Source organism: Nicotiana tomentosiformis, chromosome 12 (assembly GCF_000390325.3).
Source record: "Nicotiana tomentosiformis chromosome 12, ASM39032v3, whole genome shotgun sequence".
Lineage (NCBI taxonomy): Eukaryota > Viridiplantae > Streptophyta > Magnoliopsida > Solanales > Solanaceae > Nicotiana > Nicotiana tomentosiformis.
In genome coordinates, this window is record NC_090823.1 from 120475063 (window position 1) to 120486512 (window position 11450).

At 35.1% G+C, this 11450-nt stretch overlaps 1 protein-coding gene across 1 annotated transcript; it reads right to left on the reverse strand.

Annotated features, from left to right (window-relative positions):
* Window positions 1-9327: 9327 nt before the first annotated feature.
* On the reverse strand, window positions 9328-11450 carry LOC104094188 (glyoxylase I 4-like; the record flags this gene model as incomplete). Its single annotated transcript, XM_009600070.4, has 3 exons — window positions 9328-9832; window positions 10955-11060; window positions 11233-11450. Coding segments are annotated over 3 exons (603 nt in total), but the record flags the coding sequence as incomplete, so codon positions are not given.

Sequence of the window (11450 nt, forward strand, 5' to 3'; positions counted from 1 at the left end):
TTTTGATCTGTCCAATTAAGTCCATCAAAAAGTAAAGTTGATTTGGACTAAAAAAAAAAACTTTCTTTTCTTTGATATTTTTAATATGGCCATAATAAAGAGAAAAATAAGCTGTATTAGTTTTGTTTGGTAATTTGACAGACTATAACAAACCAAAACAAAAAAAAATTAAAAGCTTGTAGGAGTTGAGGGGAGAGGATTATGACCCATTATTTAGTTCTGCTTGATCAAAGTAATATTTTGGCAGGTTAATGATTGATCGCGCCCAACTCTAGTCTTAAAAGGAAAAACGGTTGTTGCAAATATAATTCGATCTAAAAGTAAGGAGTCGAATCCCACAGAGAACTAAGACTTAGCTACAATGGTTCAATATTGCTAAGAAATACAAGTTCAAATAATTTTCTAGTTATAAAGATTGTAATTTTTATTTTAAACTAAGTAATTAACGAATACAAAAGTAGTAAAATTATCAACTAACAAGACTAAGGAGGTCTAGAGTTATGATTTCCCCAATTGTCGAAATTCTCACCGCTATGTTTTCTATAATTTCGCCTAAGTATTCTCTACCGATCGTGAGTACTTCGGATGTCGTAATTCTCTTCCGAGCAACTACAACAATTTATTAGACATATTCTTCCGAACTAAGCTAGCTGGCACTAATTCACCGCTCACTAAGATGGCACCAAGGTTTTGTTATTCCTAATCCCGCCTTTAAACCCTCCGTATTGATTACTCACATACGTTAGGAGTGATGTTGTTCAACAACTACCTAAATATGTATCCTTTTCCAAGCAATACATACTACATAGGCACAGTCAATTGATGGCCATTCAATCGACAATTATATAAACGCGTACTAAGAATTCATCCTACAAAAGGTTCGATCAAAACCCTAGATAACAAATTAGTTCTTCATAATAGTATGCAAAACTACAATACTAGTATTGATAACCAATAATGAAAATAGGAAGAAGGAAGTGAAAAACTCGTAGAAGAATTCTCCGCCTTGCTCCTAGTGTGTTCTTGCCTCCTTCAGTCGATAATCCTCTCTAAAAACGTCCAATCTCCCTTCAAAAGTGAGTTTAAGGACTATTTATATGTGATAGGGTTTGCATGGGGCGAAATAATACAAGCCCACTTCGGAACAGCCTTTTTAGGTTAGCTTGTTCACTCTCTCGTGCGCACGCGAGAGTGAACAAGCGAAGTGCTTCTCTTTTTATTTTCCTTCTAGGTCTCTTGTGCACTTTCATGCCTTTTGCCATAATCTGTTGTTTGTTTTTTCAAGCTTTTCCTCATCTAGCTCGTTCACTCTCTCGTGTGCATGCGATAATAAACGAGCAAAGTTCTTCTTTTATCTTTTAGTCCCTAATCAACTTCTTTTGCTCACTTTTCGTCCAACTTGCTCCTACACATAAGAATGCACGTAATGAGCATAATTCACTATAAAAAACTCATGTAACCTACCGTAACCACACAAGTTATGAGATGAAAGTACACCGAAAAATATGTATTTTTGGCCGTTTATCAACACCCTAATCTTAAACTCTTGCTCGTCCTCGAGCAACTTTCAAAATTAAGCACAATAGCAGGAAACACATTTTTGAAATATACTCAAGAATTATACCAATGACAATGGCTTATACTAATACTTAGAACTCAACATAAGAACTATTGACATCTTTCTTCAAAAGTAGACCCAAGCCAAGACTATTTAAAATATTTGTGCGACTTCTTCTAACATCCTAACCTCAAGAGATGACTCAAATACATTCCTTACTATGACTCACTTGTTGTGTCAACTCAAAATGCCTGGACTTTACCAATCCTTTATAAATCATGTGCCCTCACCATAAACCAAAGAGAGAAATTAGTCCACACACTCAAATATACATTCAAGTATAATTTAAGGACTTACAAATCGAAAGAATTCACTCACTCACTCAAAGAACTTCATGTTCATCCTGAGGCCGTTACATAGGCTTGCCCGTAGTGTATGTCTCTACTAATTTAAGCATGCGAAGTCTAGGATCAATTATTTCTTTTCAGGTTGTAATGTAGGCTAAGGGATGTGTAGGATAGATTTGGATATAGTGACTAACCTTCTAAGCACTTTAATACACTACACTTAACTTTCAAATACATACTCTTCATGACCAATTCAAGCAATGCCACAAAATCATATACAATTTGGCCCTTCTTCTTTAAGCACAACTATGCATTCATTAGCTCGGATTAAGAGGAATAAGAGATGTATTTTCTATTTTTTTTTCATTTTTTCTCCTTTTCTTTTTGTATTTTCTTTGATTTCTTTTCCCAACACTCTCCATACACTTGGGTTGCCCGGCTAATGATATTTCAAAACATACGTACACTTTTTGGCCTTTCTGTGGTTCCACTCAAAAGTTACCCCTACTCTCACCTTACTCTTCTAGCAACTTATGTGCTTTGGGAGGTAAAGGTTCAAAAAGATCTAATTAAGAACAAAAAGGAAATCGGCTTGTAATGTGGGTGCCAAAGAAAAGATTTATAGGCTCAAATGGGCTATCTAAGGATAATTTTATTTATCTTGGCATACTAGGTCAATGGACAATCAAAGAAACACCTACATCATCTCCAAGACTCACAAAGCTTATTTATTTCATTTTAAATTACATACGGGGCAAGTTCTAGACTAACACAGGATAACACAGAATATAATCAAGACCTCACATCACACAATGCACATGATTCACTTCGGACGGCTCAGACCCGGCACTCTAGTCAAACAACTAAGCACAACCATCCTATTAATTCAATACATGGAAAGTAATCATAGGAGTCAACAAATGAACTTAAGCGTAAAAAGAAAGTCACATATATTCTCAAGGCATATGACCACATAGAACACGAAAAAAGATAATCAGCTCAAATGTTACAACTCTAAGTCCCGGCATAAAACATGTCAAAAAGCGTAGATACTCAAGTTCTTCCATTCCATTATCAGTTCTACAAAAGAAAGAAAAAGAAAAATCTTTTTGCATTTTTTTCTTTAGACTTTACTCCCTCAAGAAAACTGTCTAAGAAATCCATCGTCGGAAAAAGTCCAAAACTTTTATGAAAATTCTACCTACAAAAAAAAAACTACTACCCGGTTCAAAGAGTCATCCCTTGGAAAAGAACTGTGGCTATAAGAAAAACCAAGAGGGATTATTACTACCTAATTATTTTTTTATTTTTTTTTCAACACGCATACAATAACACAACTAAAATAGCACAGGAATACCCAAATAGTCTCTTCACCCCACACTTAAAATTATGCATTGTCCCCAATTCACACCCATAAATACAAGAGGATAAAAAAAATTCCCTGGTAGGCCAAAGGCCGATGCATTAGCAGCTCATGGGATACTCAGACTTCTCCCAAACTTGGTTCTTTATGCGGGCACCCCACACTTAGTTCTGGCCATCTCCCTTGATTTTTCTTTCTTCCAATAACCTTACTTCTCATGCTCCTAGAGAAATATAAAACAACACTACAATAATAAAAAATAAAAATAAAAATAAAAATAAAAGTAACAGAATTTAACGTCGCGGTACAATGCATATCACTTTTTGTCTCCACCTCGAGCTTATGAATTGAACCCCAAGTTTAGCTTCAAGTTTATGATTATGCTCATGGGGCAGTACAAATTCTTTCGAGCGAAAGTTTAAATAATTTTTCATGCACTTTTTGGTTCCGACCGAGGAGTGTCACCTTGACTAGATGGCCTTAAAAATTTCAAAATATAAGGTTCATCGACCGCTGCCCTTGACTCCTTTTATGCTCATAAGGATCAATTTTCATTTCACCATCTGAACATAATATAGAGAAGTGTTTGGAATGAGGTCCAACACGCTCAAATACATGAACTTTAAGATTTTTGGCCTCCTCTACACCAATCACACTAGAGTCAACTAAATTTGTATCTTCAACATCCTTGGTTGACTCTAGTATTACTTCTTTAATATCGACATCCTTAAATTCTAGTTGGATAGATAGTTGGTGTTCTTCTCTCACCTCCTCCATTAGCACCTCAATTTCTTCATCTAAATCATGCTCCTTTTGGCTACTATCCATAATTTCAGCTTGTTGAGCCTTAAATGCTTCAACTAATTGACTCACTTATGCCTCCAGGTTGCGAATAGTAGCATTTTGCCTTTGTATGTGTCGTTGTTATTCATTATTTTGTTCTACAAGGTACCTCAACATATCCTTAATCTATTTCAGGTCATCATCCCTGGGTCCTTTATTCCTATTAACTTTACAAAAAAAGAAGAACCATCAAAGAAAGGGGTTGGGGGAAGATAAGACATATAAGCACAACCATGAAAGTAACCATCTTGACCACCACACATATCATATATATTCCACACGTAAGATTGAGTTGGTACACATAACTCACTCTCAAAAATATTTTGATAATTTTTTCACAGGTCGTTGCCTCCACAATACACACAAGGAAGATCAACAGTAGAATTACCAACATCAATACTCCCATAATTCCACGATGCCACATGTTACACCATGTGCGTCCCAAGGTGACGTATAATGAATATGAGACTTGTTAATCATGATTTAAATGAGTTTAAAGTCATAATATGATTATATATGATATTTGAATAGAAAATATAAAGTTTGAAAAAATTCAAATTTAAGTTGCGGAAAAATCGACTAAGGATTTGCCTTGTAACAGAGTTTTTTGAGAAATACATTTCGTGTGCTGTATGAGTTCTTTTTGGGACATATTATATACCAAATTGAAGGTCTTGAAATTTAGTTTCCAACTTTCTTAACCGTTCATACATACGACATCCGAATAAAAAGATATTAACGTCGGAAGATGGGCCAATGAGAGGGTGCCAAGCTAGCACCTCTTTGACTTTTCAAAAGTTGATATATAGGTCTTAACTCGTCTCTCTCTTCATGTTTATATGGAACCCGATCAGAGAACACCATAAAACCTATCCCTGAGCTCTCTAATAGGGTTTCAAAGAATACTAACATCCCGGGTACGAAATCGAGAAGCGATAACATCAGAACGATCCCTACGACGTAAGTATCATTAGACCGTCTCTCTTTTTTCTTTGTAGTTCGAGTTTTGTAAGGTACTTCATAGTTAAGAAACATATAATTTCTTTATTTAAGTGTTTAAATATCAAGTAAGGTTGATAAATTGGTTTCCTAATATTTAAAACTCACGGGACGGTGATCGGAAGCCGTGAGTTCGATTTATTTCACTTTTAGTGGACTGATTTGTAGTCCACTCATGTTGGCCTATTGTGCTGATGATTTATGGAGTTTTGAAGGATGAAGGGCGTGGAGAAATTCCACATGTGGTAGGGTAGTAGGTTGGTCGCTCGTCGTTGCAATTTCAGACTAATTGATAACTTATTGATTGGGTATGTTATGGTATATTTGGGGGTTTTGTTGTATTGAAGGTCCCGAATTGTAGTTGGGTTGTTTTTGAGTTGCTGATTGTATTGTGTTTGTATATCGCCTATAGTAGGCTTGAGGGAGCAGTGAAATAAGGGGAAATGCTGCCCGTTTTATTTTAGAATCGTGTTATCATTTGAGATACGTGATATACCACCGACATCTAAGTTGTACACGTATTTCTTTATTACAGGGTTGGCACGCTAGTTATCATAAGCTTGTTGTTGAGTTGCATTGACGACTTGAGGTATGTTAATGCTATCCATTCTTTCCTTCTAGCATGATCCATATGATACAATCGAAACGTGCAAACGCTGAACTTTCATAAATGACTCTATTCATAGAAGTACTAGGGATTCCTATGTTCTAGATTCCCCGTATGTCCTACTTTCATATTGTCTATTCATGGGTCTCATGACATTCCGAGAGATATTATTGACTTACTTTATTATGAATTGCATCCATTTATACATGTATACTGACCCATGACCAGATGACGTTATATATACGTATAGTATATGCATATGGGGTATGAGGAAAGGTTATGGCGTTATATATGCACCACCACCTGATCAACTGGTATACATTTATGATTTCACCCACAGAGGCTGAGATGATATGATGGGATGCCCTCAGAGTCTTGATGATGTTATGTACGCATATACCTATGCATGATATCACATTTATACGCATATGCATGACATTATAAATGTTTCAAGATTCACAGATCTATTCAGACTCACAAGTTGTGTCCTTTACTCCATGTTTCTTTCATGTCTGTTATATACTAATTTTTATGCCTTACATACTCGGTACATTATTCGTACTGACGCTCCTATTACCTGGGGGCCTACTTTTCATGCCCGCAGGTAGACAGGTTGACGGTCTCCCATCTTAGGATCCTTGCTTAGCGAGAGTTGGTGTGCTCCATTTGATCCGGAGCTACTATTGAGTTTTGGTACGATACTTTTGTATACCTATGGGTATGACGGGGCCTAGTCCCGTCCTCTATATAGTTGTACACTCTGTTAGAGGTCTGTAGAAAGTCATGTATAGTTAGATAGTATGTGTCTTTGTCGGCTCGCCCTACCGTATATATATATATATATATATATATATATATATATATATATATATATAGAGAGAGAGAGAGAGAGGCATATTTTTCCACGTATGTTATTCATATGAATCAGTAGTTTATTTCCAGACGTTAGACATGACCTACACTTATTTTATGTTTATATCTTAGACATATGCTTAGGGATGTTCGATAGGTAGCACTCGGGCACTCGTCACAACCCATTGGTTTGGGTCATGACACCACATTTCTCACATTAACAAGTGAAACAAAATTTTAAAAAAATCAAATACAAGAAAATAAAAATAAAAGTTCAAACTTGAAATCATAGCAATATGTACACAATCAGCTACACCGTTAGTTCCCCGGCAACAACACTAAAATTTGATCGCGCCCAACTCTAGTCCAAAAAGGATAAACGGTCGCTGCAATATAATCTGGTCTAAAATTCCGGAGTCGAATCCCACAGAGAACTAAGGCTTAGCTACAATAGTTCAGTATTACTAAGAAATACAAGTTCAAAAATTTTTCTAGTTATAAAGATTGTATTTTTTATTTCAAACTAAGTAATTAACGAATACAAAAAGTAGTAAAATTATCAACTAACAAGACTAAGGAGGTCTGGAGTTATGATTTCCCCAATTATCGGAATTCTCCCCGCTATGTTTTCTATAATTTCGCCTAAGTATTCTCTACTAATCATCAGTACTTCGGATGTCATAATTCTCTTACGTGCAACTACAATAATTTACTAGATATATGCTTCTGAACTACGCTAGCTGGCACTAATTCACCGCTCACTAAGATGGCACCAAGGTTTCGTTATTCCAATCCCACCTTTAAACCCTTCGTATTGATTTCTCACATACATTAGGTGTGATATTGTTCAACAACTACCTAAATATGTACTCTTTTTCAAGCAATACACACTAAATAGGCACAGTTAATTGATGGCCATTCAATCAACAACAATAAACATGTAGTTGAACAAGTAGAGAAATCCAACGGCTCAATTATATAAACACGTAATGAGAATTCATCCTACAAAAGGTTCCATAAAAACCTAGATAACAAATTAGTTTTTCGTAATAGTATGCAAAACTACAATACTAGAATTGATAACCAATAATGAAAATAGGAAGAAGAAAGCGAAAAACTCGTAGAAATATTCTCCGCCTTGCTCCTAGTGTGTTCTTGCCTCTTTCAGTCGATAATCCTCTCTAAAAACGTTCAATACCCCTTCAAAAGTGAGTTTAAGGACTATTTATATGTGATAGGATTTGCATGGGGTGAAATAATACAAGCCCACTTCGGAACAACCTTTTTAGGTTAGCTTGTTCACTCTCTCGTGCTCACGCGAGAGTGAACGAGCGAAGTGCTTCTCTTTTTCTTTTCTTTCTAGGTCTCTCGTGCACTTCCATGCCTTTTTGCCATAATCCGCTGTTGTTTTCTCAAGCTTTTCCTCAGCTAGCTCGTTCACTTTCTCGTGTGCATGCGATAATAAACGAGCAAAGTTCTTCTTTTGTCTTTTGGCCCCTAATGAACTTCTTTTGCTCACTTTTCGCCCAACTTGCTCCTACACAAAACAATGCACGTAATGAGCATAATTCACTATAAAAACTCGTGTAACCTACCGTAACCATACAAGTTATGAGATGAAAGTACACCGAAAAATATGCATTTTTGGCCGTTTATCTGTGACTCATCCATTTATTAACTCAACTCCTCTATCCCGTTCAAATTAAGCCACACCCGGCTCAGGTTCATTTCATGTATTGTTAGGTACTACGGTCAAACCTCTCTATAACACTACTAGAAATTCGGCAAAAACCGACCGCGGTCGACCGACCGATTTTGGTTGGTCAAAAAACAGGCCAAAAAACCGACCAAAGTCGATCGGTTTTTCAAAATATTTTATTTTTTAATTTTTGTTTTACGAAACTGATCAACTTTGGTCGGTTTTTCATTTAAAATAAATTAAAATTAATATTAAAAAAATGATTGAAATCGGTCGGTTAATTCGACAGGTCATTTTAAAAAACCGACCGAATTCGGTCGGTAATTTTATTTTTTAATAAAACCGACCGACATCGGTCAGTTATTTTCGTGCGAAAATACAATTAAAGAGTATAAATAAAATAAAAGACAGTCATAAAATAAAATGCACCAATGGTCTAGTGGTAGAATAGTATCCTGCCACAGTACAGACCCCGGTTCGATTGCCAGATGGTTTATTTTTTAATTACATAATTAAAATACCGACCGACGTTGGTTGGAAAAAACAGACCATCTGTTTTTTCGGCAATTTTGTTTTTTTGAATTTAATTGACTGACCGAAATCGGTCTGAAAATACCGACCAAAGTCGGTCGATTAGCTCTACCGACGTTACGACTGCCGACCGTCACGAATCGGTCGGTTTTCGATCGATTTTTTCTAATTACCGACCAATATCGGTCGGTTTTGGCGATCGATTTTCCCCATTTTTTTTAGTAGTGTAACAAACTCGTTTGTTCCGAATATTTTTGGATGTTATAGCGAAGTGCTGTTATAGAGAATATATATTATAACATAACATGAAAATTAGTTCCGGGAAAGCTTGACTTTTATAGTGAAGTGTTGTTATATAGGGATGTTATAGAGAGGTATGACTGTATATGGAAGTTGGAAGATCTGTAACTTCTTGCCATTTATGGCTTTCCTTCTTTGGAACATAATAAGACTATAAGTAAGTTGTATGGAATTTGGAAATTTTCACATAACATGAGGTGGCAGATTGATACAATTTCGAATTAGTCGGACATTAAATTTCACATATTATTAATAAATAAATAAAAAAAGAGTTATCGAATTGAGTTATCATCCATTTGACCATTCCGGTACAATTGCCAAATTGACTTTATTACAAGCTAGTACCAATTACCCAAAAAAATAAATTCTAACAAACATTCTAAGTAGCCAACTAATTCTTAAACTGGGAGAAATACATAATCAAGACTCTTAACTAAAGTTCTAGAAACATTAATTAATCTAGTTTAATTAAAGGTTGGACTTGGACATGTACTATGGGTTGTTGCTGTGTTGGCTGAGGTTGATGAAGATTAACTCTGGAGCAAGATCTAGCCATTTCCCCAACCAATGGAATCACAGGCAATTTGTCACAGTTACAAATTTCAACCATAAAATCATCTGGATCGTGGAAAAAGAGTTGATCTACGTATATTCCACCTTCTTCCACTAGCTGTCTAACGTACTCTATCCCCATTTCTGTCAGCTTCTTTTCCACTGCATCTATACTCTCACACTGCTTATCAATCAACCAAACTTTAATTAAAACATGAGCTTAGAGTTATATATGTACTAACAATATAAATAATTTTAATGCAGTTGGTTAGTAGTACTCCCTTCGTCTAAGTTTACTTGTCTACTATTGACTTGACACCCTTTATGAAACAATAAATAGCATGATAATTTTACTATATCTCCCTATTTATTATATGTTGAAAAATAAATTAAAAATAAGTAGTGAGCACTTAATAAGAAGGGTAAAAAAGGTATATTATCCATTGATTTTCTAAACTGGACTGTAAACTTGGACAGAAGGAAGGAGTATATAATTACTCTACTCTCACATTTATCAAACTTGCTATAAAAAGTTACTTTTTCTTATTGTGTGTCTAGTTAGCTATGATCCACTATTTAGCTGATATTAATCTAATCTATCTCGGTTCAAGTAATCTTTTGGCGGATTAATGATCTGCTCATTTATTGATTCAATTCATTTTAACCCGTCCAAATTAAGTCTTACCCGCCCATCTGTCATCCCTAACCAAATAACAGTACTAATAATATCTAAATCCAACTTGCTATAAGAAGTTCCTTTTTGTTATTGCATGTCTAGTTAGTTACGATCCATCATTTAGATCATAGTAATCTAATCTATCTCAATCCAAGTAATTTTTTGGCGGATTAATGACCTGCTCGTTTATTGATTCAGCTCAAATTAAGCCTTACCCGCCCATTTGTCGACATTTGTCATCCTTCGCCAAATAAGGGTACAAATAATATCTAAATCAATACGTATTCGTCACACATTTTCTCTTTTCTCTGTTCTATCCTCTTTATGATTTCAATTTTATTATGAATGAAGATGAGAATTCAATTTATAATTTTCTTTTTTCCCTGTGGAAGTTCCGTTTGAACGAAAACTATATACTCCTCTGTAGAGAATTAGAGGCGTGTACAACAAGTAAATGTACAATTTGTGTTAGAATAAATCACGAGTGTTGTAATTAACAGCACACGGCATTATCAACAGAGTGGTTGAATTTTTAACATTATACAAATAACATGATCATGCATCATCATTGTCAAACTATTTAAAATTACAGAAGGAATATACCACGGAATTAAAGAAAAAAAGAACCTGAAAAGATATATGATTGTCCTTGGGATTAATTTCAGTTTTCTTTGGCAATTTTTCTGGATCTTCCGATTGAAGGAGATGAATTCCAATCCCATGACCAAACAACCTATCAAAATTTTGACAAAAATCTGTGGTTAATTATTTATAATTGAAATGGATCATATATCATATCATATCAATCATGCTATTTTTCTTTTTTACTTTTTTCAAGCTGCATGTCCTTGAATTAATTAATTCTATGAAAAAAAGAAAGAAAGAGGAATTTGGCGTAAAATTACCAAGCGCCATTAAAATTGAATGAACCAGGCCTCCTAACGGGAACAAATCCAAGAACATATTTGTAGAAATCAATGGATTCTTCAACTGATCTGCAAACAAGGGATATGTGATTCAGAGATGTCAAAGCTAGTGGATTTCCTGTATTCCCCTTTATCTCTTTTTTCCTCCCCAATAAATAATATCGGATGAAGAGACTAATAAAATTAAAGAATTGGAT